The sequence below is a fragment of the Passer montanus genome, unplaced genomic scaffold, assembly GCF_014805655.1.
Source record: "Passer montanus isolate IOZ18808 unplaced genomic scaffold, ASM1480565v1 scaffold84, whole genome shotgun sequence".
Lineage (NCBI taxonomy): Eukaryota > Metazoa > Chordata > Aves > Passeriformes > Passeridae > Passer > Passer montanus.
In genome coordinates, this window is record NW_024373701.1 from 2832844 (window position 1) to 2860093 (window position 27250).

General features: G+C 37.3%; 1 protein-coding gene across 3 annotated transcripts in view; it reads right to left on the reverse strand.

The window, feature by feature from the left end:
* Window positions 1–27250, reverse strand: part of BDP1 (B double prime 1, subunit of RNA polymerase III transcription initiation factor IIIB) — a 51254-nt gene that overhangs the window by 18537 nt on the left and 5467 nt on the right. For 2 of the 3 annotated variants that reach the window (XR_005630303.1, XM_039733203.1), the window contains exons 3-28: window positions 27011–27120; window positions 26008–26067; window positions 25508–25648; window positions 24535–24668; window positions 23489–23583; window positions 22856–22910; window positions 22020–22163; window positions 20168–20452; window positions 19673–19847; window positions 18451–18610; window positions 16916–16992; window positions 15366–15510; window positions 15139–15215; window positions 14355–14514; window positions 13862–13944; window positions 12462–12693; window positions 11218–11399; window positions 10347–10560; window positions 9650–9837; window positions 8911–9085; window positions 7460–7581; window positions 6572–6788; window positions 5846–6033; window positions 2570–2762; window positions 1355–1572; window positions 50–443 (exon numbers count right to left, since the gene is read on the reverse strand). Coding sequence is in view for 2 of the 3 variants with exons in the window: in XM_039733203.1 (XP_039589137.1) it covers window positions 50–443; window positions 1355–1572; window positions 2570–2762; window positions 5846–6033; window positions 6572–6788; window positions 7460–7581; window positions 8911–9085; window positions 9650–9837; window positions 10347–10560; window positions 11218–11399; window positions 12462–12693; window positions 13862–13944; window positions 14355–14514; window positions 15139–15215; window positions 15366–15510; window positions 16916–16992; window positions 18451–18610; window positions 19673–19847; window positions 20168–20452; window positions 22020–22163; window positions 22856–22910; window positions 23489–23583; window positions 24535–24668; window positions 25508–25648; window positions 26008–26067; window positions 27011–27120 (4224 nt within the window). In the remaining variant the exon portion in view is untranslated. The remainder of the gene's footprint in view (window positions 1–49; window positions 444–1354; window positions 1573–2569; window positions 2763–5845; window positions 6034–6571; window positions 6789–7459; window positions 7582–8910; window positions 9086–9649; window positions 9838–10346; window positions 10561–11217; window positions 11400–12461; window positions 12694–13861; window positions 13945–14354; window positions 14515–15138; window positions 15216–15365; window positions 15511–16915; window positions 16993–18450; window positions 18611–19672; window positions 19848–20167; window positions 20453–22019; window positions 22164–22855; window positions 22911–23488; window positions 23584–24534; window positions 24669–25507; window positions 25649–26007; window positions 26068–27010; window positions 27121–27250) is intronic. The other variant, XM_039733204.1, reaches the window with a different exon arrangement.

Below are 27250 nucleotides of genomic sequence, written 5' to 3' on the forward strand. Positions count from 1 at the left end.
TCAAACAATCAAAACAGAATCACATATGCAGAACCCAGCTACACAGTACCTCCTCCACGGTTTCCTGTATCTGCATAGGAATTGGTTTTGGAGATCGAAGACCTATAGGAACAAACACTGGAGCCTTGTTTACTTCCTCTGATGCAAAGCATTCATCTTCATCATCAAGCTCAAAGTCATCTGCCTCCTCATCCTCCTCCTCCTCTTGAGAAGCCCGGAGGGTGACAAAGGTTATCTTTGAACTTCTGGGTTCCTTCCCAGATTTTCTTCTCTGTGTAGTTTTCAAACTTTTGTCTCTGATAACACTCACTTTAGCTTCTTGCCTTTGACTCCCCTTCTCACTACAATCAGCCTCACATTCAGAGGCAGAAGAAGTAGCAGTTTTTGGCTCCAACACATGTTCTGGCAGTGCTGTCTGTTTTGATGATCTCCTGAACTGCCTTCTAAAGTACAGAACAAAAACAGTAAAATCCAAGACCTTCCAAAGAGAGGCAGACTACAAATCAAAATAAACTAAATTAAAAAAAGAATTAGTTATCATTGTGACCAACAATGCAAACTATTAACTTAATAGTGACAAATAAATATTTAATCAGAAATTTAATTTCTTTCTGTGTACATAAGGTACTTACATACTAAGCAGTTTCAAAATGCTAGAAATGTTCACAATTAAATTTGCAAGATACACAATTCTTTGATTAGAAAGGTATGAAATCATTTAATTTTGAGGGATGTGGAAGATGTATACTTTTTAAGTCATAGGAACACTTCCAGTTGTCTTTTGCTAAAGCTAGACTAGAAGCCCCAAACTATGATACTTTAATTGATCAGACTATTGTTTACAAACTGAAACTGTTAAGTGATAACTAATTACCTGCTTTGGTTTCTCAGACAGCATTCTCTTCAACATTCAGTTGCCTACCATTTCCTTCTTCAAAATCATGGGCACAACCACTTTGAGTACCAAAAGCAACTACAAACTTTCCCCCCAAAATATCCCCCTTGGTAAACTGGTGGACAGTGGAAGCAAATGGTACCAGAGGACAGTACTAGCACAAAGTTTCTCTTCAGGTTAATACCACAATTCCTGTGCCCCCAGAAATGGGTACTCTCATGTCCTCCCCTATAAAATCAGCAATTTCTGTTGAAACCATGAGATAGCTTGGTGAGAGTGCTGGCTGTGTTCATTTTATGAGAATACAGGCAGAGTAAGAGACAAAGGAACATCTGCTAAGTTCAGATGGAAGACACAAAAGCTGACATGCTGCATGCACTCACATTACTCATGGCAGAACTATGGTCAGTAACTCTCAATCAACTGAGTTTGGTTTATAAAGCAAAACAGTTGTTTTACCTTGTGAGATTTCCTGAATGCCTTTCCTGTGAGGTAGAAAGCTGAGAATCTTTATCTTGCTCTATGTGTATCTCACTCTCTGACGACATCCCCGGAGACTGGAGTGTAATGTCCTGCCTAATTCTCTTGTGACACGTTTCTTCAACATTCTCTGCAAAACTGTGTTTCCTTGTAGCTTCTGAGAAGGATCTAGCTTCCACTGTATTACTGAAGTTTTCCTGAACAGAGGAGATTATTATTACTGTATTAAGTGCCAAACATTTGTAATTGTTTTTGGTGACTTAAAGAACTTAGTTTGAGGATCTTGACAACGTGCCCAGCTGTCATCTCTGATAACTTAGGATATTCTTCCTCATTGTCTTTAATTTTGGGTTCTATAGCAGAGGTGTCATTAGTTGGTATTATCTATGAATTCTCAGTGCTGCTGGTAGTTAACAGACCAACACCATGCTCAATTTATCAAGAGGAACAATTCTTTAGAAGCTGGAAAGATGAATCATTTTCTAAAATTACCTATTAATTTAAAGAACAATTTGCAGGAATGAAAATTTTTTTTCTGCCTTGGGAACAAGATAGGAAAAAAAAGCTATCATATTTTATATAAAAGCATTTAAATATTATTCAACATATACACAGACAAACATCAGTAACCACAGTTCTGTCAACAATGGATACTTGGCTAAAACAATATGTTAACTAGAGGTTTTAGCCATTCATATAAAAAATAGGGAACATCAGACAAACTTGACTCAGTTATCATAGCATTAGACAGAGCTGGAACTAGTCTGGGCTAAGTTAGGCCTGCTGAGCAAATTTAAGAAGGTCTGAACTTTGTTCACACTCATTTTAATTTCCAAGTATACTAAGACAGATTTAAGGCAATATCTGAAGTTAGGTAACTGCCTTAATTTCCATTGTTGAATGAATGACAAACAGTGAATTATTTTTCAACAGCATAAGCATGCATTTATTACAATGCAAATTTCTGATCACATAAACCATCAAACTTAAGACAACAGTGGATATTAGGCATTTCAACAGGTTTTGAATTCTAATCCCATTTATTCAGCATAGTTTCCAATATTTTTTAAGAAATCAAAAAATCGCATTAACATTTTCCAGCCACATACTGGATTTCTGTGTCACCTATTTTTCTAAAGACTTGGGCAAAAGGATTGAGGTATAACTGGCTCAAAATACATGATCAGCACTTACCCCTGATACACCTGGTTTTAATAACACCAAAAACTCTTCTTCATTTCTCTCAGTATTGTCCTCTTCCCTGTTTCCACACTCTTCAGGATACTCTCTTTTCCCAGTAAGTCTCATTAGGTCTGGCCTCAGGTTCCAATGGGGTTCCCTTCCTCTCTGTTCACTTTCTTCTCCAGAACTTAATTTATCATTGGACCTACAAAAATATGTTTCAACTTTTACTTCTGAAGAACTACAAAGTACACTCTATAAGCTTGGCTTACTATCAGATATTTAGCACTTCTAGCTAGAAATGAACTTAACTTCTGTTTCGAATTTTTATTTGCTTAGTTGGCTACATGTAAAAAAAAAACATAAAAGAAGAAAAAAAACCACTGCACAAGGGAGATAATTCATCTTCAGCACTGGACCTTCCTGATTAGTTCTGGGAAAGACTTTAGGAAAGAAAAGAACATTAAGTCAGATAGACTGGAAAGTGTCTGCTATACCAACACAGGTCTCCAAAATTAAGCAGCCAGAGAGAGGCAGACACCCAGACAGAGGAACACTATATTCACTAATTCCAGTGCTCAAGGTTCTACTGCTTTCAAAAAGGATGCAATTCTTGTATCTGCTCAAACACGTTCAGATTGGTAAGACAGAAATCTTGGCCTTCTAAACTCATGACTTGAGAAAAGGGGACTAAGAGTAATCAAGAAGAATACAATTTTGTCAGCCTCATCTCAGTCCCTGGGAAAGCTATGGAACAACTAAATCTGGAAAACAACCTAACTTGGTAAGCATAGATTAGTAATGGGGAAGTTATGCTTAATCAACTTGGTAACATCTTCCAATGAAATGACTGTATCGATAAGTGAAGGGAGAGCAGTAAATCGTGTCTGCCTGGACTCCAGTAAGTCTTGTAACACTGTAGAACACTGTTTCTTCTAACATGCTGATAACTGACCTCATACAGTATGGACTGAAAGTCCATTAAAAACTGATTGAGTTGTCAGGTTCTGAGGTTTGTGATGGACACAAAGTCCAGTTGGAGACCAACCAACACTGTGCACAATGTAATACTGTATTGACTCCTGTAAAGTACCTCCACAAAACAATATGGATGATGGAGCAGAGTGTAACCTCAGCAAGTTTACAGATTAGACAGATCTGGAAGGAATTGCTTGCCAAGGACAAGACACCCAAAGGTTATACTGGCCTCCAGAGGGACCTGGAGAGGCTGGAGAAATGGGCTATGGGAACCTCAGGAAGTTCAGCACGGGGAGAAGCAAAGTCCTGCACCAGAAGAAGAACAGCCCAAAGCACCAGCACACGTGGCAAGCCACCCAGATGGAAAACAGCTTTGCAGAGAAGAACCCGGCTGTCCTGGTGGTCTCTGAGTTGAACATGAACCAGGAAAGTGCTGTGGCTGCACAAATGGTGTCCTGGGCTGCAGCAGGAGCAGTGTTGCCAGCAGGCCAAGGGAGGTGATCCGTGCCCCTTGTTCAGCGCTGACGAAGCTGCGCCTGGAGGCCTGAACCAGTCCCGGGCTCCCTGCTAGGAGAGACCTGGACACACTGGAGACAGCCCCTCAAAGGGTCACACAGATGGTAAGGGGCTGGAAGCATCTCTCCTAAGACAAAAAGCTGAAGGAGCAGGAACTGTTCAACCTGGAGAGGAGGCTCAGGAGGAGCCTTCTCTGAAGGATCTGAAGAGATCCCTCTTCAACCGTTCCACAAAACCCCAAAGGGAGGCTGCAAACAGGACAGAGCCAGGCTCTTTCCAGGGGTGCCCAGTGATGGGACAAGAGACAGTGGGCAAACAGTGCAGGACAGGAGGTTCCTTCTGAGCACCAGGAAATCCTGTTTCACTGGGAGGGTTACCAAGCACTGGCACAGGCTGCCCAGAGAGACTGCGGAGACTCTATCCTTGAGAGATTGAGAAGCTGTCTGGACACACTGTTGGGCCACCAGCTCCAGGTGCCTTGACTGGGGGGTTGGACCAGAAGACTTCTAGCAGACCCTGCTACCCTCAACCATTCTGTGAGTCTGTGAAAGTCCACCATCATAGAAGACAAGAAGATTGTCAAGAAAGGCCCTTTTCTTTGTTAGCACAAAGACTCTTGAGACATTATTTCAGCATGATTTATGGAAGAGATTATAGAGAGTTTTAGGGAGAGATGCAAACCAAAAGTTAATTCCAGAAACAGCAAAATTAAAAAAAAAAAATTGGGGCTGCTCTGTGCAAGTTAAGACAGAGCAAAAGATAGTGCCACTTACATGCAACAGCTCTGGGTTATGTTATAAGCTATCTGCCTCATACTGCACATACATTATAAGCATCATCATAGGAAGTTCTACTATTGGAAAGAAAAATTGAAGAGACTCAGAATATATCTTACAGAAACATGAAGTGAGCTTGCTGTCTTCTTGCCAGTTCTCAATTATAAGAATTTATTAGTGAGCAATTCAGACAGCTAAACCCTGATTACTTGCTTCTACTCTCACCCATGAACTATCTTCTAAAAAGGAAAACAGTCTTTGAAAAAACCCCTAATCCTGTAAAAAACTGTTCTATTACTTAAGAACGCCACCTAGTGACTTGCACAGCACATAGTAGATAACAACTAGTACAGCTCAGAGCCAATGCTTCCAAAACCAAGCGCTGTATAAAAACAACTGGACAAATGCACAAAATTTTTAAAGTACTGTCACAGCTTAACCACAGCTGACAAGTAAATGCCATGAAGTCAGTCAGTCCCCAAACCCCAGAAAGGAGGAGAATGGAAAGAAAAATTAAACCTTGTGGGTTTAGAGATGAACAGTTTAATAATTATAACAAAGTAAAATATAAAATAATGAAAAGGAGAGGCAGACACACAGACAGAGGGCAATAAAACACAAGGAAACAAGTGATGCACAACTGCTCACTGCTTGCTGAGTTACACCCAGCCCATCCCCAAGAAGTATTCAGTAGCTCCTAGCCAGGTCCCTCCAGTTTATGGGGTGAGCATGATGCTCCATGGTATGTAATATTCTTTTGGCCAGTTCACACCAGCTGTTCTGGATGTGATTCCTCTCAGCTGCTTGTGCACCTGCTTACTGGTAGACCATGAGACACTGAAAAGTCCTCAACTTGGGATAAGCACTACTCAACAACTAAAATGTCCGTGTGTTATCAATATTATTCTCATATCGAATCCAAAATGCAGCACTGTACCAGCTACTAAGAAGAAAATAAACTCTACCCCAGCTGAAACCAAAATGAAAGTTTTTTTACTTTGAAAACAGGTAACTTTACCTTTCTGTGGTATCCTGAATGCCTCCTATAGCATCTGTAGATAGACATTCTTCTTGCTCTCTTTTGCTGTTGTAATTTGGTGATTTTTTAGAAGAACAAAGTGTTCCTGATGTCATGCTTCTTGAATTTATGTCTAGATTGTCATTATCAGCCAAATTTCCCAGAAGCAACAATTCTCTCATGTCATCCTTTGATTTGAGAAAAAAAAAACAACTACATTAGCAAAGTATATAAAAATATTTTACTTATTGTTATAACGAAATATATCACCTGTAAAATAAAGTATTGCAAATTATGATCACGTTGCTAACCTGAGATGAAACTTCCTTTAAAAACTTACAAGTAGTTTATGGCACCATCACTGCTCTTTCTTCCTCTAGGAAGGCATTTAGCTAATAAAAACAGATACTAAAACCAATATAGTCCTTTATGAGAAGCAACCAAAGAGCTCAGGAGAAACCCAGAAACAGAAATGCAGCATGCAGGTAACTATTCATGTATCATGAATATGACTGAAATGTCAAAAATCAAGTGAAGTCTTTGTATGTCTTATCAACGTGTCAGTAGCAGGATTTTGGAAAACCCTGTAATAGCATGCAAATACTGAACAGGAATTCTTACCAGGCTGAAATTAATTAATGTATTTACAACAGCTTATTTAGATGCCTTAAAAAAAGCTAGTGTGGAACCAAGCATCAGTAAGTGTAGTCAGAAATAGAATCTCACTTTTGAGGAGAGGTTTTCAGATTCTTCTGCGACAGGTAGATTCTCTCCATGATTCCTTTCTTCTTCATCTGGGGCATCAAGTTTTTGTACTACTGGAGATCCATTTTTGCTGTATGTTCTTTCTAGGATTGGTCTAGCTCTTGGAGACTCAATCCTTATGAATTGTCCTGGTTTCAGAGCACTTAGCTTGCCTTCTTGGGAGGTAAGTTTTTCAGTACTGGTGAATTTAAAGCAAACAAACAAAACCAGAAAATACAAACTTGACTTTGGCTGGGAGAGAAAAAAAGCACTTCTGCAGTGAAGTTTTGAATTAACACTTACACAAGACTCTGCTGTGTTTAAGACTAATAAAACTATATTTTCAAATGTATTTCTCTATCATGGTTAACCTTGGAGTAGAAATAACAAAATGTCTTTGTCAAGGCATTCTTAACATAAAAAACTATTCGAGTTGCTCACCATACCAACATCAAAGTATCAGTAGTCTAACACCTACTTAAGATCTTATTTTAACAACAATGGCAGTAAAATAGAAGAGCACATGGATAGACAAATGAAAGTCAAGTCTCTGATATTTTGAAAAATTTCTGTTACATATCTTACATGTGTGATTGCTACTTAAGCACATACAGACCAAGTAACAAGAAATCTTGGTCAGGAAGACATATGAGCTCATACAAATCAAGTATGTACCAGATAAATAATGCCAAGGAGTGCAGCTAAAAAAAATGCTCTGAAAACACTGGAAGAAACTGTTTGTAGGCACTGAAAATATAAGACTGTAGAACAACAAAAGACAAGGAACAGAAGAATTGACATTTGCAAAGGTGTCTCATTATGCACAGACAAAAGCTTTTCAAATGCTATTCTGCTGAACTCAAACCTCACCTGCTTTGTTCAGACAGTAAGGTTTCATTAATAGAGAGAACCTGAGGCACCTCTTGCTGTTCCTGTTCCTCGTTGCTCAATACATCTGCTTGACAAAATACAGCTTCATTTTCACCCTTTAACTGACAGTAAAAGAAACATGAAGAAAAATAAAAGTATGTGAGTTTCTAAACCAGAATATACAAAAATTCCCAATTGGAGTAAATGTAAGAATCATGTTATCATACTTCAATTTATATGCAAAAAGAAACAGAAGTCTTCATACTTCTGGGATACCTAGAGTTAAGTTCTTAAATACTATGTGCACCCAAGCATTATGGGAAACACTTGTCTATTCAGCATTCAATCAATTCCCTAATACATGAAGCACTGTGGAAACAAGATACTTCAGCAAATGGAAAACCTTTGAAAACTGGACACTGCAGAGGGCAGCACAGACACACCCAAGCCACAATAACATAGCCTCAAGATCCAGAAGGCCTAATAAGGTTTATGTCTGTATTTGTCACACTGGTTCCACAAAGAAGTCCCTCAAACATATCCTCAACACTACAGGCCTGTGACAGCTAATTTAGTAAAGAGGAGCATCAGACCTGCTTTGGTTCTACAGATTTTCCCTGTACAGAGCAGATGCATGTGCATGGTTCACAGGCCACAGGTCTAAAGAAGCCAAAGCTGAACCACAAGGCACTCTCAACTATGGGTGAGCTGACTGTGGCACTGATGGAAAATTAGAGATGAAGTACACAAGTACTTCTCATAGGCTCAAGAACAAAACCAGCTATTAACACTCCAAAACATCAGTCACTCTTGCAAAATTTAGCTGTATTCCAAATCTAAGGCAAGTCTACACAAATATCCCTACATCCATGACATGATTCATGTGCAACCCACAAAAAGTAACAGAGAACACATCACACTGTAAATTACTTTTGAGGATTTCCACATCTTTTCAAGTCCCTATTAAAGTGTCTGTGGGGACACACAGTGTCATTGACTTGTATGAAATAGAAGAGTATCAGGTACTGTAGTCATGAAGTTAATTAAAGCTTATCAAATTTTAAAAAACCCTTTTTTCATAAAAATAGCTGTCCTCGGCCTTCTCTTGAGACATTATACCAGATTACTCAACACAGACTTGATTCATCCAAACAGGAAAGATGAAATGAGAAAAAGAAGGTAATTCTTATGCATTTTTATTCTAGTTTGTATAAATGTGCATAATTTTTTCCTATCCTTTGTAAAAAAATTAATTAATACTTCAACTTGTAGACCTCACTAGTTTCATACCTACAATACCTCAGCTTACCAGGGTTTGGGAATTTTTTTAATCTACTATATTGTCTCAGCTTCAGGCAATGCAACTTCAGTGTTTTCACTTCACTTCATAGAAGTGAACATGCACTTCAAACCGACTTTGAAGGAAAAGCCTTGCTCTTATTAAAGCTTACCATGACAGTATTGTCAAACTCATCTTTTTGCTCTGCTTCAGGCATTTTCTTGCTCTCATTTTCTGATGTTTGTAACTCCTTCTTTGCAACAGCTCTTACCAAGTTTGGCTTGTATCTCTTGTTCCGCGCCAGCTGAATAGCTGGAAGAGGTGCATATTGACATTCTTCTTGAGTGCTGTTTGTGTCATCAATGCAAAGTTAAGACAGAAAAAATAATCCAAAAGTTAGTACAAACACAAACACGGGTCCATTAGAATTACGTGCAAAAACCACTGAGTTCTGAGAAGAAATCTTGTGAACTAAAAGTTCAGCTGAGTTTAAATTGCAATCAACAAATTGTTCCAGTGGAGATTTTGAAGCACTGGTCTCTTAAATACTTCCAACAACAGAATTAACTAACTCACTGAAGGTATTAACTTACTAACTACTTGTTACCACAAAACCAAAGCAATTTTCACATGGTTTCTCTGAAACGCAAAGTAGCATTTCCCCACTTAAATGAAATAAATCCATTCTTTCAGATGATGAAACAGTTATAAAGTGAATGCTCATTAATGTCATGCTTAGCATAGAAGCTGCTGAAATTGTAGTATCACTGGTGTTAAACTATGACAATGGACATTTTGTGCAGTATTTTCATTAGACTATGTTTGCCAGATGGCAATGCACTGGCACAATGATTTCCTTGTAAAATTCTTTCATTGTTACAGTCGAGGATGAAAAGTAGATCAGCTCTTACCCTGCAATAGTAGTAGAAATGTCATCTTGGCTAATTTCAGATAGGCAGAATTCCAGTTCACCATCCTCTGATCTTGGAAACGTTTTTGGTGACTTACAACTTGGCCTCCCAGATATTTCCTGAGAGCTAAGTGACTTCTCCTTTCCCAAGGATTCTAGTGCATTTAAGACTTCACATTTTCCTGCTTTCTGAAAAATGTAAACACAAGAACCAGAAAAAGCTGTAATAATAAACCAGAAGGAGACTTTATGATGTCTATGAAGTTTAGTACTCACCACTCTGAAAAACTCAGAGTTTTTTGCACTCTCCCACAAACTCCTCTGTAACTGCTCACTAATGATTTCCCAGTCTTTCCAGGACAAATACACACTTTTTAAATTTAAGACAAAAAAGCCTGAAATCTGTGCCATCTTCTATTAATACTTTTTGTTTCTTCCCTGTCATGTCTATAATGCCACTTTGGGTCAGAAAGACATCTGGACATTTAACAAGAGATTCATCATATCATCATATGTGAGTCATCTTCTTCTCCTCAAATATGACCAAGTGAAAAACACATAAGTTTTAAGGCGGAAGATTTAAGCTTTTGAAAAAAATGTTTCAAAAAGCTAACTCAGCATTTTTTAAAATCATCAGTACTTCATTTCACAAAACCAAAAGCTCATATATAACTAAAGGAAAAAGCCAAAAGCCTTACATCTGTGTCAGGAGGGATGCTACATTGACTATCACACTGCATCAAACTTTCTTCCTTGTTGGTATCTTTCTGTGATGCACCTTTACTATTTACATCCAGAACCTCCTTTCTACTAGTTGTTTTTAAATTTGGCTTTGGTCTCTGGAAGCGTGTCCTCAGTTGCCAAGCTGATGATACAATACTTTTCTCCTCTTCCTTCTGAGGCTGAGATTCCCTGAAAAAACAAGCAAAGGAACAATAAAAGGCATGGGACAATACGGCATAATTGTATACAGCTCTCAGAACAATAACATTATTGATATCAAAAAGATGCAATAAAAAATCACCACAGATGCCTCTGTATCTTATAAATATGTAAGCAAAGAAGTTAACTGTCACTTCAACTTGCAACCTGGAAGACAAGTTGAGACATTTTACCGTGATACATACTTTTTACAAATACCTTCCTCTAATCATGTTTAAAACTACCCAGAAGACTTACAGGATACCTGTGGTTGACAATTTTTTTTAAGAGGCACTTTAACAAGAAACTAGACTCTGTACTCAAGGACCTATATAAGCACACTAGAATGCACAGGGGAGACCAACATGGAGAAGATAATCACAGGGACTGAACATTAGAAAAGTGCATTTTTTTAAAAACTAGGCCAATAGTTCAAAGATGAAATTAACATCCAAGAGCATATAAATTTAATGCTTTCAAGCTCTTGGGGTGTTGTTAGTTGAAGTCTAGTATTGTCTTGATTAAATATGTCTTTATATACATAAAACTTGTTTGTAATGGCAGAGTTGAATGTAATATAGTATAATACCTAGAGATACCAATAGCTTTGAACCATTCCTTGTCTCAATTGAAGTGAAATAACCTTACCCTGTACTAGAATCTGAAACTTGTTTGGAGACATCTGACAATCCCTTTTTACTTTCATTGCTTTCTGCTTCTGAGGACTTTTCTTGGAAACACTGTCTTGTATTTGAGTTCATCTCAGAATCTGCAGAAACATCTTCTAACGTCACACTGGGTGGCTGCGTGCCTTCATGAACTGTTAAATCCTAAAACGAATAAAAGTTCCACTTTGTTAAGACAAAACATTTACTCAGTCTCTCTTCTAGGAGAGCAGGAGGAAAATGAGAAAGTTTAAATATTTTCTACAGAAACACTAAGATTTCTCTTTCTTCTTGTCACCCAACTAATGTCAGTGTCTGCTATAAAGGTAAAATATATTTATATTTTCTCTTTTAAGTGGTTCATCTTCCAAGGCATTTTTTCTTTGCATTTCCCTTTTCAGATCTGGTATCACATTACAACCAAGTCAGATATATTCCATTTCCATGTATGCTGGTTTTGACTAGGGTAGTTAGTTTTCTTCACAGTGTTAAGTATGGGGCTGTGGTTTGGGTTTATGCTGCACACAAGGTTGATAATACAGAGATGTTTTCATTATTGCTGAGCAGGGTTTACACAAGGCTTTTTCTGCTTTTCACATTGCCAAGCTGGAGAGGAAACTGGGGGGGCATGGAAGGATGGGAGGGGACATAGTCAGGACAGGTAACCCAAACTGACCAAAGGGATATTCCATGTCCTTCTGAGGCATGGACAGGCAACTCAGTATACAAAGTGGGGGAAATGGCTTTTGTCTCTCCAAGTAACCATTAAGTGTGATGAAGCCCAGCTCTCCTGGAAGTGACTGAGCTCTGCCTGTTCATGGGAAGTAGCAGAAGAGTTTCTGGTTATGCTCTGCACATGAGTATAGCTTCTGCTTTCCCTACTAAACCTTATTCAGGGTTACCCAGCACTCAGGGGTTTATCTCAGGCCCTGTTTTCCAGCTTTTACCCTTCCAGTTCTGTCTCCAGTACTGCTGGTGAGGGAGTGAGCAAGTGAGCTGGTACTTGGTTGCTGACTGTGCTTAAACCTAACACCATGGAAAACAGAACCCAAGTGCAAAAATGAGGAAATTTTATTACTGTAAATTTATTTTTTTCTGAAATAATAAATAAAGCATGCAAAGCCTATCCCTACAAATTATGTAGTATGTACCTAGGTCTTTGTTACCAAGACTTCTATTAAGGATCCAACAAAACAGTGTGCATAAGCAATTGCTCAAGAAACTTACACTTCTGAGGCAGGGATCATTGTTTTCACCTCGATGGTGTGTGACACCTTTTACTGCTTCTCCACCTTCAGTTGTCTCCTCTTCAGGATCTTTTTTATCTATCTGTTCTTTTTGCCTTGCAACAGTTCTTCCTAAATTTGGTTTTGGTCTCTGTATTCTACCTCTTTTTAGAGGTGTTTGATTCAACACAATCCGTTTGCTATCTTCTTTTAAACCAGCTGTTTCATTAGACCTGGAAAACATATATGATCCCTGAAGTACATACCACATCTGAAAGTGGGAGGAGAGTTGGAGAACAGGTGCTTTTTTCCCTCTTTATTTTAAATAGTTATTAACATACACTTACCTAAAATGTATTACTAGCTTCCTGAAAGAATAAAATTGGAAATGTATCTACTAGGGACTGAGAGTTTAAACTTATGGTGCCCTGCTATTTTCCTCTTCCCGTTGGTGACAGCATATCACACTAGAGAGACCTTTTTCTGATCCATAATGGATTTATTGTATTCCTATCTAGTCTAGATGGACCTAATTTAATAAGGAGTTTAAAAATATGTAAATATTCAGAGTTTTTCTTTAGTGAGTTCAGAAAATAGATAAGCAACTTTTTAATCTTACTAATGTAAAAGTATTAGTAGTGCATTACTAGAATGGTCAGATTCTTCTACAACTTTTTACACTGAGCATCAAGTCACAGAGCAGGTTAATGAAAGTAGTAACTGGAATTTTTTTTCTGGCAGATTATCACACCCAATTTATCCCCATCAATCCTCTTAACTATCTCCCTTTAAAAGACAAACTTGAGATTTTGGATTTTTATTTCTGTTCTTGGTTTTGGTTGTTTTGGGATTTTTTTTTGTTTGGAGTATTTGGGGGAAAGTTGGCTTTTTTCAGTTTTTATTTTTTACAATCTCCTCTATAAAACATATTATTCCTTTTACACTACAGCTGCCACTTCAGTGAAGAAAAACAAAACACTTAATAAACATGTGCATTACATTGCCCACACACTGAATTTTTTTCTTCTCTTATTTGACATCTAACACTTAACTACACTTTAAGAACACTTACTTCTATTGTTTAAATACCTAACCACTGAAATGTATGCATTTTAGTATTAAAAGTGAGTAGCTAAGGCTGTTTATTTTTTGAGGGACTAAATTTTCAGCTTTTTTATATTTATCATGATTGACTTATAATTTAAAAGTACAACTTTAAAAATGAAAATGCTTAATATATGTTTCATAAATTAATGAAGATTCCTATTTTCCCCTCAATTTCTGTAGTGCAGATGTTCCTTCAAAAACTTCTATAATTACCATACAAAATACTACCAGAAGTGACAAGAACAATAAACTGCAGGACAGCAGTGCTTATCTTTGTATTTTTCTCATACTTACTGAGACATTGTCTCCAGGACTTTGTCATCTTTTTCTGCAGTATCTTCACTGGTATCATCAGATCTATTACCTTGGTCATTATTCTGAACAAAAACAGAGCATTATGACATGAACTGTCTTACATTCATTAAGTACACCATCACCTAACTGACCATGTAAATGTTCGTAAGAGGAGACAAAACAGATTGCTTATGACACACAAAAAATTACAGGATAAATTTCTCAGTCAGACAGGTGCAGTAAAAACTACAGCAAACATCTGAAGTTGTATTTGCTGCAGGACATGAAAGACTATTGGTATCTACTTTTTGTGTAACAACCTCTCACCATAGCTGACGTTACTAAGCAATACCAAGCTATCACTGAAAGCAGGTTAAGTAAGTGGCTAATTCCTGTTCATGCTCAGGAGCAAAAAAAGGAAAGAAAAAAAAAGATAACATTACTGCTGTATCCAGCAGCTTATTATCTTCAGTTATGTTACTTTATTAAATACCTTCTCAGTTTCCCCCTTAGGCTGTAGATGGGATATTTTATCATTTCCTGTATCTTTTTCAGGCTCTTCCTTCCTTCCAGATGCTCTTGTAACATTAGGTTTAAACCTCTGTCGAAATCCTCTACCTATTGTCTTTGCAATTGCAGTTTTTTCAGGTTCTCTGCACAAAGGATCCACAACAGTGACATTTATTACATAATATTCAAGCCTATCAATACTGCACAATCTTGCACAATTTCTTTACTTGAATTTTGTTGTCTTCAGAAAGATTTGCCCAAACTTATGCAAGTTGCTTTACACAAGAAACAAGCTTTTTTTAGTCTTACAACGCATGAAAACTCAATTTATCTATGTATTAAAAAGAGATTAATTTGTCACACAGTTGAGGAATTTAACTAGATTTCATATCACAGCTGCTTCTGCAACTGCCAGAAGCAGAGCCATTACCTTACAACTGAGGCTGGCAAGAAAGTAAAGCCACAGTTATCACTCTCCCCCTCTCAAATTACAGGCATTGCTGGTACTTCAATGCTTTCCAGAAACGAAGTGTGTACCTTCTACCTTAGTACCACCTGACATCATCCAAAAAAATGTTAAAGTCAATTTTGAAACTTACATTAAAAGTTGTTTACATTAAAAGGGCAAGGTCTTGAGATGAACTACACAGAAAAATAGTAATACCAGACAGTTTTTTGCTATCTTTTGCAAGAAGAACTATATGGAATAGATTAACAGTTATAGTCAGTTCATACCAGGAGACTGGAAAAGTGATCTCCATACTTACTGAGAGGCAGTGTCCAAATTGCTGTTCTCTACTTCTGTGGCTTCATTTTTGTTTCTTCTATTCTCCTCTTCAGAGCACTGGAATTGAGGCAAGGAATATTAGACAAGCGTGCAGGTATCATAGTACCAGTTCCTAAAATATTATTTCTGTGGCTGGCCCACAGTATCCCCATTGAGCAAAAGAGATGCAGCAACAAGAATATACTAAGTAACAATCCTCTTTCTGACCTTTTCACCTGCATTTGCAAGGGCTGGAGAAGAAGTTTCGGCTTCCATTTTGTCTTGTGTTGCTGTCTCCCTCCTTCCAGATGACCTCACTAAATTTGGTTTAGGTCTTTGCAAGCACCTTCTATGTGCTGACTTTTCAGTTTTCCTTAAGATATCAAGAAAGGTGGTATACATTATTACCAAAGAGAAACTTAAAGTTCAAGATGTACTTCAAGAGCATCACAGACCACATGGGTCAAGACATTACATGTAGCAAGACAATAAACAGAAAAAAAACCCCTATTGCATCTTTCTGATACTAAAAGACATGCTATAAAGTTATGAAAAGAGCATCAAGTAAACCTTAACTTTGCTGGCTTTCAGTGGAATCTACTTCAAAATACTTTAAGGAAGTATTTCCTGCTGTTAAATAAATAAGAATATTTTTTCTCCTTGGGATTCACAATTCATGTCAGTGTGATTAATTTTATATAGAAACAATATAAATCTGCCCTATATACAGTGTTTTGCCTCCACCTCTCCTGTCCCCCCATCCCCTTTCAAAGCTATCTCAGTCATGGAAAACCAAACTTTTTTTCAAATACCTTGTCCTACTGCCAGCATCCACACCTTACTGAAGAAGGGGGTACGTACGTCACTTTCTTTGTTCTTAATCACTGCAATGGCATGTCCTGGGATGCACACACTGACACAGCCCTACATCTTATCAATAATCTTCAGATTGGGAACTACTACTTTTTCTTATATTCTCCCTAGAACAGGATAAATAAAGCTTTGAAAGTCTTTACCATAAGAGTGAGCTGCCCTTCAAAAAGGGAAAGACAGAAGTATGAAAACCAACTTAGCATAAACTAATACCCCATCTCTAAACTAATACCCGATCTCAGCATCTCTAAATCACCTTTAAAAGACTGTATCATGAAATAAGAATTTGATGGTCATGCAAAAATGGAAATCTTAGGCACAGACTCCTTCAAATATAATTTCTCAGTATAAGAAACAGTCACCAAAATTAACTTCATAAAGGAGTGCAGAGAAGAGAGACATTTTGGAGCATCTTCTATCTTAGAAGCTTGCACCAAGTTCCTAAAAGGAACAGTTTTCCAAATAGGAAAAAAGAAATACACCATACACATGACATGTACAGCTAATAATCTCTGATGGACAACCACAAATGTCAAAGAATTCAGTGAGGCCCTTCTATTAAAAAAACAAAAATTAAATTTCACAGCCAAGTTTATCCAAAATGTGGCAGAATTTTATCATTCTCTTGCTCTTGCTGGCTGTAGAAAGGCTAGGGTTTTTTTCTCAACGTTTAGCTAAGTCTTTCTCCCTATTCCTACCTACCATTTAGATCTTAGCTAATGCACTGCTATTGAGTAATCAAAATTTCTACCAAAAAGCTTCACTGAATATGGAAAAAAGTCATCACAATCTCCTGACTGGTTCAACCTGCTATGGTCAATTGGAATTATCTTCAAATTGAGTAGATACAGGTTTACTTCAAGTAAACCTGTATCTACACCTCAAAGTAAAATAATTCTACTTACATGATTTCAGACTGTGAACCACATTCTGATGCACTCCGCTTTCCATCTGGTTCTTGTGAGTGATGCGTATCTTCACTCTGAGGGAGAAATATTGTAGAGAAGAAATCTTTCTAATTGGCTCAGCCTTGAACAACAGCCTTGACCATCTTTGCAGACACCAGAGATTGGCTCTACTGCACATGGAAGAAGCTTCCAGCAGCTTCTCACAGAAGCCACCCCTCTAGCCCCTTGCTACCATAATCAGGCCACGTAAAACCAATACATCAAAGCACCTGGAGCTGGTGGCCCAACAGTGTGTCCAGACAGCTTCTCAATCTCTCAAGGATAGAGTCTCCGCAGTCTCTCTGGGCAGCCTGTGCCAGTGCTTGGTAACCCTCCCAGTGAAACAGGATTTCCTGGTGCTCAGAAGGAACCTCCTGTCCTGCACTGTTTGCCCACTGTCTCTTGTCCCATCACTGGGCACCCCTGGAAAGAGCCTGGCTCTGTCCTGTTTGCAGCCTCCCTTTGGGGTTTTGTGGAACGGTTGAAGAGGGATCTCTTCAGATCCTTCAGAGAAGGCTCCTCCTGAGCCTCCTCTCCAGGTTGAACAGTTCCTGCTCCTTCAGCTTTTTGTCTTAGGAGAGATGCTTCCAGCCCCTTACCATCTGTGTGACCCTTTGAGGGGCTGTCTCCAGTGTGTCCAGGTCTCTCCTAGCAGGGAGCCCGGGACTGGTTCAGGCCTCCAGGCGCAGCTTCGTCAGCGCTGAACAAGGGGCACGGATCACCTCCCTTGGCCTGCTGGCAACACTGCTCCTGCTGCAGCCCAGGACACCATTTGTGCAGCCACAGCACTTTCCTGGTTCATGTTCAACTCAGAGACCACCAGGACAGCCGGGTTCTTCTCTGCAAAGCTGTTTTCCATCTGGGTGGCTTGCCACGTGTGCTGGTGCTTTGGGCTGTTCTTCTTCTGGTGCAGGACTTTGCTTCTCCCCGTGCTGAACTTCCTGAGGTTCCCATAGCCCATTTCTCCAGCCTCTCCAGGTCCCTCTGGAGGCCAGTATAACCTTTGGGTGTCTTGTCCTTGGCAAGCAATTCCTTCCAGATCTGTCTAATCTGTAAACTTGCTGAGGTTACACTCTGCTCTATTATCTAGATCATTCGTGGAGCAGCACAAACATCCCAATGTGCATTCCACTCAAATCAGTTTCCAACACCGTGCCAGTAAGCATATGCCAGCAAAATCCTGCTCCTAGGCCTAGCTATTCATATTGCAGTCATTCACTTTTGAACAATTAAACTGTTCAGCTGTTTAAATTATCTATGAGGTAAGTCAGGCATGCACAGTATACCCTCTGAATATACTTAATGGACAGCCCCTTAAGCCCGCAAGAAATGACAGTATTTCAATTTTGATGGTTTTCTCAGGCCTGTTGATTGTTTTCCACTTGATAGTGAAAATATTACAAAACCAATCCAAAAATGGCTTTGATTTACAAACCACTTTTAATGACCAAGGGCAAGGTCTTGAGATGAACTACACAGAAAAATAGTAATACCTTTGATTCTGTAGTTTCTACACATCCTGATTCCTTGCTTCTAATATTTGAAACTGGTAACTCTGGAATCTGGCTTTCCTGTGATGCGTTATCTCTAGTATCTCTGGCTCTCAATTTAGCAGGTTCTGGTTCTAGTATAGCATCATTGCTATCTTCAAGGCTGAAATAAATAAAAGCATAGAGTAATATTAGTATACTTGTAGGAAAAAAGGTGATCCTGCTTACAGACAGAGAAGTTGCACAAAAAAAACCCTCAATTTTGACACTAAATAACTACCCATGTTTCAGAGAATCTCATGAAATTTTAATAATATTTGCACACTATTTTTTCAGACTAATTTTTTGCAGACTATTTTTGCAGACTAATAATACTTGCAGAGCTTTAAAACCACTTTTGTACCTTTGCACTGCAATTATAAGATGATGTAGAAATCTCATCTGATTATTCTAGACTGATTGCTTTTACGAAAATAAACTTTAACACAATCAACGGCATGCCAATGTTTTTTTCCTCTGATCTTTTGTAACAATCTACATTGAGTCCAAAGGCAAATAACTGTCCCTTCATATACTTCTAATGAACTACTAAAGAAAATGGAAGTTTTGGGAATATGTATAAAATAACAAACAATTACAATGCAGCTAAATACAACAAATTAACACACAAAATTCTGAAGCAACAGTCACAGTATCATAATGAATTTTTCAATTCACCATTTTCACATATAATGAGTTTAATAAACAAGCATTCACTTTCTTTTTAGTAAAAGTATGCCCAAAACTGAACCCAAAAGCTTGGATCTCACACAAATTCTGCATAAATAAAATCTAAGTATCATTCCTTTTCCACAAGAATAATTTTATTACAGATAAAAATTCCAAGCATATAGTAACTCAACTTAGCAACATTATCAACCTGTGCTTCTAGAGAAATATTAGAAGTTAGGATAAATATTCATCTTCCTAAACACTCTTAAAAAATGAAATAACTTTTGGAAACTACTTTAGAAATTATGTGCATTAATTTTGCAAGGGCAGCCAAGTAGCACAGACAATATTTTGAGTACATAAATCATAAATAGTTTACTAAACCCCAGGACAGTTCTCAGAAACCTGCATATTCTGTGGCAGTTAAATGGTGGCTATTATGAATAAATAAAACCAATATAAAAAATTTAAGCTATTTTTTTGTTTTGCCTAAGCTTTCCATTATAAACATTACCTGCATAAATTGACACCACCTTCTCTCTCCATTTGGCTGTTCACTGATGAACAGGATTCTGATCTCTCTTCCTCTGTAACAGCAGTCTCACTTTGCTTTCCTTCAATAGCACAATCCACTTCTTCTCCACAGGTGGTATCACCATCACTGCTTGCATCATGTATCACTTTTTTCCCTGATAATTAATAAGAATTAAATCAGTTTAGGCATTCTGGGAAACATCTTGGAATTTCAGTAATCAAATCCAACCTACAGTGAAGAAGAGTTAATGTAAGACTAAAATTCCACCAGAAAAGGTATAAGTATTAAGATTTAAGAGAACAAAGTATGTTTAGATTTAGAATGAAAGCTGATTTTAAAACACATAATTCCACAACCTCCCACAAGGCAGACCAGCAACATAAATCAAAGACCAAAATCTGACTTTAAAGTTAGCAATGACTTTCTATAAATTTTCTATTTGAACATTTAAAAGTGAGCATTTTTGCCTCTTACTTTTATTAGAGGACTTCCCTTCTTCAGCAGTTTTTGAAGGAACAGGCACTTCTTTAGGAATATTCTCCACTTCCTGTTCAAGATCATCTTTCTTCTTCCTCTTTCTCTTCTTTTTGGCTAATGCTGGCTCTAAGGCAACCTCTTCTTCTGCCTGTTCAGAAATGCCCAGAGATTCCTCATTTTCTTTCTCAGCTGTCACACCATCTGCTTCTGTTTCTGCATCAGAAATTCCAGCTTCCTGAAGTTCATCTTGATCATTAGCAGCTTCTGTGCTGGCAGCCTTTGCTAATGAGACAATACGGTTCTTGGTCAATAGACTGGTGGAGTACTAGGAGCCACAAACAGCAACGGCATTTCTACTAAAAACATTTGTGTACTCATGTATCATTGCCAATACATTGCCAGGTGTATGAGCAGGACTGGGGAACATCAGTCACTGACTTGCCAGAAAAGTGTCAGCATTTAATACAAAACACATTCTGTACATGGGACAACACTGCAACAGGGAAAAGTCAATACAAGATGTAAAGCAAATTTAGTAAATGTTATTGTGCCTGTGCTTTTTTGCACTTGATGCAGCCACATTTGGATTCAGGGAAAAAAAGACATTGCTACTCCCGCAAAGAATTTTTGTATGTCTGCAGAAATAGGTGATGACGGTAACAGAATTTATGCCATACAAAGCAATTTTTCATCAAGAAATGTGTCTGAGTTGATCCTTCCAGCTTACATAAGGAAGCTGAAATATTATCTATCTAATGGTTAACAATTTATTTTCTGGGTTTCGTGAGTTACTAAAATTTTGCTCCCCCCTATTTTAAGGACATTTTGTCTTGATCCTCTATTTAACCACCAGAACCTTTTATTACCTTTTCATTCATCTTAAATGAACTAATTTCTCTATAATTAAGAACTCCAAAATGCAAGAGAAGTAGAAAAGCACACTCACATTGCTTTATGCATGGCATACCTTTAATCTACCACTAAAGTGTAGGAACAAGATTTCTCTACATGGTTTTAAGTCCTAATACATGGGATGTTTTACTTAGTCACATTCAAAACCAAGGGTATAGAAAAGCAGCAACTACTTCAATTTTAAGAGATCTTGCTTCCTAGCTAGCATCCCTTTTAGAAAGATGTTCACTTGTTTGTTTTACAATACCACTTACAAAAGGATAGGTCCTTGTGGAACAAACAAGCGAACAATGCCACAAAATTAGCAAGAAATGTATGAAACAGCATCAGTATAACTGCTTTTAATTAAAGCACATCTATCAAAGGTCCTTTCCCAATTACTGAGGTAGTAAAACACAGTGGTGATCAACAGTGATTAAACATAATCTATTTTGAATAGACCAGAAAGATAAATCAACTTTTACATCATTCTCTGAAAACAATCATACTGCTCAGACTCAGGAAGTTAAACTACTATCAAAGGAGAAACAGAGCCCTTAAAAGAAGAGGATTTAAAATGAAAGAAAACTTTCAACACATAAGAGTTTGCCAAAAATACGATTTTGGCCCAAAAATTCTAGAAGTGGATTAATTAGCAACTCATGGAGATACTTACCAACTGGTAAACGAGAATATCAGCACTTCAGATTGTGGAAGACCTCCATTTTCACCATGGCATCATGGTGGAAACATGGTATGTTTCTGCTCTGTTACTAATGATTACCATCATGTACATCAGTAAACTACATCTGAAAATGTTCCACTATGAAGCTAAGATCTTCTTGTCCTGTCTACAACAGGGAAGGAAAATGTGATGCCCTATGTAATTTTTCCTCTGCTAGCAACACATTACTGACCACTGCTCTATAATGCCATCCCAAGCAGATTTTTAAAATACCTTTTGACTTCTTCTGTGGCCTTGGAGACTTTTTTTCTTTTGGCTTCTGGCTTTTAACAGTCTTTTGCTTCCTCTTTCCCTCATCTGCTAAGACCTTCTCAAGGAGCTGGGCAAAGAATTCAAAATCAAAGGGTCGTTTTTCTTCTATAAGATTAAAGCAAAGAAATAGAACAGATTGCAAAGTTGATTATTTTTTCAAGTTTCATCTTTGTAAAATAATCAGTGATACATGACATAATAATAAAAAGCAAAGGTCATATATATTTAAAAAAGAGAGTTCTTGAAAGTATTTTCTATATCACCTGAGCAAGGGCTGAAGTTGACATAAAGCTGACTGGATTATGGTAGTTTGGTTTTAAAAAACAAGTTATAAAACTAAGTACTTCAGAAAATTTAAGGACTGACAAATACATAAACTATACCATAGTACCAAATAACGTATGAACATACTGCTTGCTGTAGGAATATGTACCTCATTCACCTAGCAACGAAAGTCTTTAAGGAGTCTCAAAGCAGTTTACAATAACTAACTCAAAAATTCCCATTAAAAAGAAGAATTATCTTCCACTGAATCTACAGAAGAAAGTTTATATTAATCTTATTTAGCAGAATATTAATCTCATTTAGCAAACATCCAGAAAAGATAGAAAACAAAACTAAAGATCGTTGTTGTGAACTATGCTTGTTATGAAAACCTAAGATTTCACAGCTTCTGGATTCACCTATGAACAAAAACTTTCTTGTAAGTAATTCAAACAAGGCAAACACAGAAATTAGCATTGAAATAGATGGCTACCACTTAATGACCCATTGTAGGGTAGGGAATATTTACTTACTGAAAGCTTTGTCTATTCTCCATCCATTAGCTTTTTCCTCACGTTTGAACTTGTTCTAAAAGCAAATGCACAGTTGTGTTACGCAAGAAATGCAACAATATCTTGTACAAAATGGCAGCACAAGCTAATCCTTCAGTACAACAAACCGACTAATGTTGTTAAAATTCACACGCATATCCACAGAACACAAGTTTGTAACTAGTTTTTAAATATAAAATCTGTTACCACAGCTTATCACTAGTGATACATTTTTTATTATTTTCTACACCTTTTCCTGACTGTTAATCTGAGCAAGGTTTGAAATATCAAAGACTTTCCCAGCTGTCTATAACAAAAAAGATAACACAGAAGCCCCTCACCAAACAGCCCTTTAGGCTTATCAGCATTCTTTAACTAAACAAAGTGTGTTTAAGGATGCTACATTTACTAGATACGTTGATTGAAATTCAATCAACATTTTAATGTTTCAGACACTTACAACTTCTTGAAACAGGTATCAGAAAACAAGCACTACTGTAGAGAAAATTTGCACCAAAATTACCAACACTGGTAGAGGAAGTACAGGAATGCAAAGAAGAAAAAGAAGAGTAAAACCAGATGTTTAATTTCTTTATTGAGTGCTTCAATTTTTACCTTAATTTCTGCTCTGGCTCTGTGAGGGAACAGCCGCCCAATCAAGGAGAAGTCTGTTCCTACCATACTGATAGCTAAAAAGAACATGTCTGTTTCTAAAAGGGAAGAGAAAGACAAAATTACACACACTTGAATATTTACTAAGCCATCCTTCTTGCTATCAGAAATAAAAACTTGCAAACTTAATGTCATAAGATCAGTAACTTTGAGATTGTCTACTGTAGCTGCAAGTCCAGGTGAGTATGTATACAGCATGTTTGTTACTTTACCTAGGTCCCTCTAATAACATTTGCTGAATGAACTATCAACAGAAAGAATTGTTTAAACTATCGGAAAACTAAAGAATGTGAAGTGTGCTTTCTAAAGCTAGCAAATCAAAGTTAACCAACCCCAAATTGTCTATGTCCATTTTTACTATGGACACAAGCACAAACAGAAATCAGAAAAACATCATGTAAATCTACTGTCTCCATTACCCACAGGAAAAGAGTGCATTCCAAAGAGACCACAGTGAATTCTGAAGCCATTTTTTCTCTCTATAGCGGTAAAAAGTAATTTCCAATTGTAAGAAGTCTTGCAGAGTGTTGTAAACCTAGAGATAATAGTCAATTCACAGCAGGGGTAGAGAAGAAACCAACCCACGCATTCATAAGAACACAGCTGTCCACTTGCACTGAAATCAGTGCACACAGAAATACCTTACACAACCTGTTCCTGCCCATGCTGGAACAACCTAGTTAAGTACCATATAGAACTCAAATATTTGTAAACCAGAATCCAAAATTATGCTCTTGGTAAAGTAGACTAGCATTTCCTCAGCATCTAAACATCCATGGCAGAAAAAAAGTAGAGGTAGCCTACACATTAACAGACGCTGGATTTTTTAAAAATGCCAGTTATCACAGTAAATACCACAGCTCTGCCTGTTGTAAGAGTGTGAAGGGTTGAGACTACATGAGACATGTAAGTAGATCCATTTACTCCACTGGGGGTGAAAACCACAACTTTTCTGCAGACTCAAAGCTTGAAACTAAAAATATATTCACCTTTATTTGACCATGGTTTTGTGTAAAAACTTTTCCTGAAGCTAGAATATGTAGTTGTAGAGCCACGCTCAAAGATGGGATCATTTTCTTCAACAACACATGGACCTTTTGTCCTTAGAACTTCTACAGTTAAGCTGGGAAAGAAAACATACAAGAAGACTCAACTCAAAATATTGCTGAAAAACCATATAGTAGATGTTTATAAGACAGCTATTCAATTTATTTTTTCCAAAAGTGAGCATTTCTAGTGTGTAATTAATTTTAATAATTACACTAACACATACTTTAATAGGAGAATGCAGCAAGAAAACACTACCCTATTTACCCTCTGTAAGTAAATTTGCTTTTTCTGTTAAAAAACCCCCAACTTTTAAACATTTCAGAAATCTATTTTGTAAAACCATGAACGCCCCTCAATATTCTTCTACAATACTTTCAAATTCTTTTACCATGCCATCTTTATCCTTAAACCTTGGCCTAAATTTCAAGTTAATACCTTTGGGGAACTCAGAAAATTTATAATCTACTTTTTAAACATCATATTCTAAGCAAAGTTACTGAAAACACTGACAGAAGAATAAAGCAGCAACAGGCAAGACACAAAGCTAGAGCAAATCATACTGATACCCAAGTAACAGTCAGCAGACACATGTTAACTACGAGAAGCAAAAAAGTCAGCTCAACAGAAGACATTTGGAAGTTTGACAAATCTTCAGTGTTCATTCACAGTAATAAAATGTCATCTTCCTCTCTACCTCCTTCCCCAAAAACATTTATCATAAGGTATGCCACTACAGAGATGCAGTCTACTGCTGTTTGTATTTTGCCACATCATTGCACAGTTTCCTAAGTTAGTGTAGCTCAACTTTCAAACATAAATACACTCATACTCATCCCAGTCCAAAGTAGTCCTCTATTTACAAATTGAGCTGCAATGCAGTACTGTCCATAAGTCAGGCACAGAATTTATCACCTTTCTTCATCCAGAATGATTGAACCATCTTCTGCTACTTTCACACGAGGAACGAGAAGTGGGCCATCCTGACTCTCTTCCCCATTCTCTTCTTCCTCCTCCTCCTCTTCTTCATGATCAGGAGTACTGTTCTCTTCCTGTCTACAATTTTGAAGACAGCACATAAAAATACTGTCCAGAGTTTTGAATTGCTGCTCATTCAATACACATTCAACAATCTGATGAACCATCCAGCAATACAACAGATCAAGAAATCAGTCAACACCTGAACTTTGAATCCTGCTTTTCCTTCTACTGTAAAATGGAAATATGCAAAACTTAACATTGAAAGCAAAATGTTCTTTAACCACCATACCAACCAAAATTGCAATTTTTATAAATTAGACTGTGATATTTGAACAGTAAAAAAAAATATACCTCTACTGTTAGTATTATCACAGAAATGCAGGGTTTTTTTACCCTAGAAAACTTTCTGACTATACCTCACCATCAAGACTTACTCTTTCATTTGACTCAGTGCAGAACTTCTTTCTGTTCTCTTTTCTTCTACCAATGAAGACCTAGAATGTCATAAAAAACTAGAGATGATTGTTTGTACAGATATATTTCTGCTTTCTTCCACAAAACTGGCTTTTAGTGCACTATGGACAAGAAAATACAAAGCTTTTTTTTCAGTTCTTTGTATTACATCTAGGTTGAATTCACAACCACCACTGCTTAGTAAATTTTGCCCTTTTTTGTACAAGTAAGGACAAAAAAAAGCAGAAATCCATTGTATGGATACAGGTAATGCGAGAGCATCTTGCTTTTTACCTCCTTGGGGACTATTCAGTGTAAGAGAAAAAAATAAGGGAAGTGATAAATAAAACACACAAGCACACAAACATTAAGAAGCAAGTGATAATAGAGGATACCAGAAAACTCATCTACTACTGAAAGAAGAGAATTTGGATAACTGAATTTCTAGTCATGTGACTGCTTTTGGTAGTTGCAGGAAAAAGGCCCTGCTCTGCTCTGTCTGTGACAGTCTGTGCAGTTAGCTGCATTAGTGAAATGTGTCAGTGGAGCAGCAGCAGCTACACTCATCCACAAGGAATGTAAACACCTCTAGGGTCTTGAAGTGCATTTCGCATTTTAGTGCCTAGGAGAAGAAATGCTTAGCTTCCTGAGTCCACTGGGTCTGGTGGGCAATTATAACATCCCTAACAGCCACAACTAAAAATTTCACAGTAGGGAGTTGGAAAAAAAAAATCTACTAGTCTGTATTTCTTCAGAGATAAATCAACACTAGGGACAGATTCACATTTGTGTATTTCAACAAGTACACTAAGCTCCATTCTCACTTCTGTACTAGAATTAAGCAGATGAGAAAACTAGAAGCTAGTCTAGAAGCTTTTGTTACCACTGCAACAATACTGCATCTGTGCTAATACACCATATTTAAGTATTATAGAGGTCAAAAAGTAATTTAACCTAAGGAGAGAGACAAAAAGTCATACTTACTTCATAGGATTGTTTTCTGGCAGATAGTATATTAAGTCTCTCATTGTCATTTTAGAACGATCTGGTGGAGAACGTCCTTCAATTACTGGAGGCCTGTGTTTCAACTTCTTCTATACAAACCAAAAATGAAACAAAAGAAAACAATAAACACTTAGATTCACCCTGAAAATATTTTATATTTCACAAATTATTGCTACTTTTGTTTATTTATGAAGCACCCCACTAATGGAATTTTGTTGT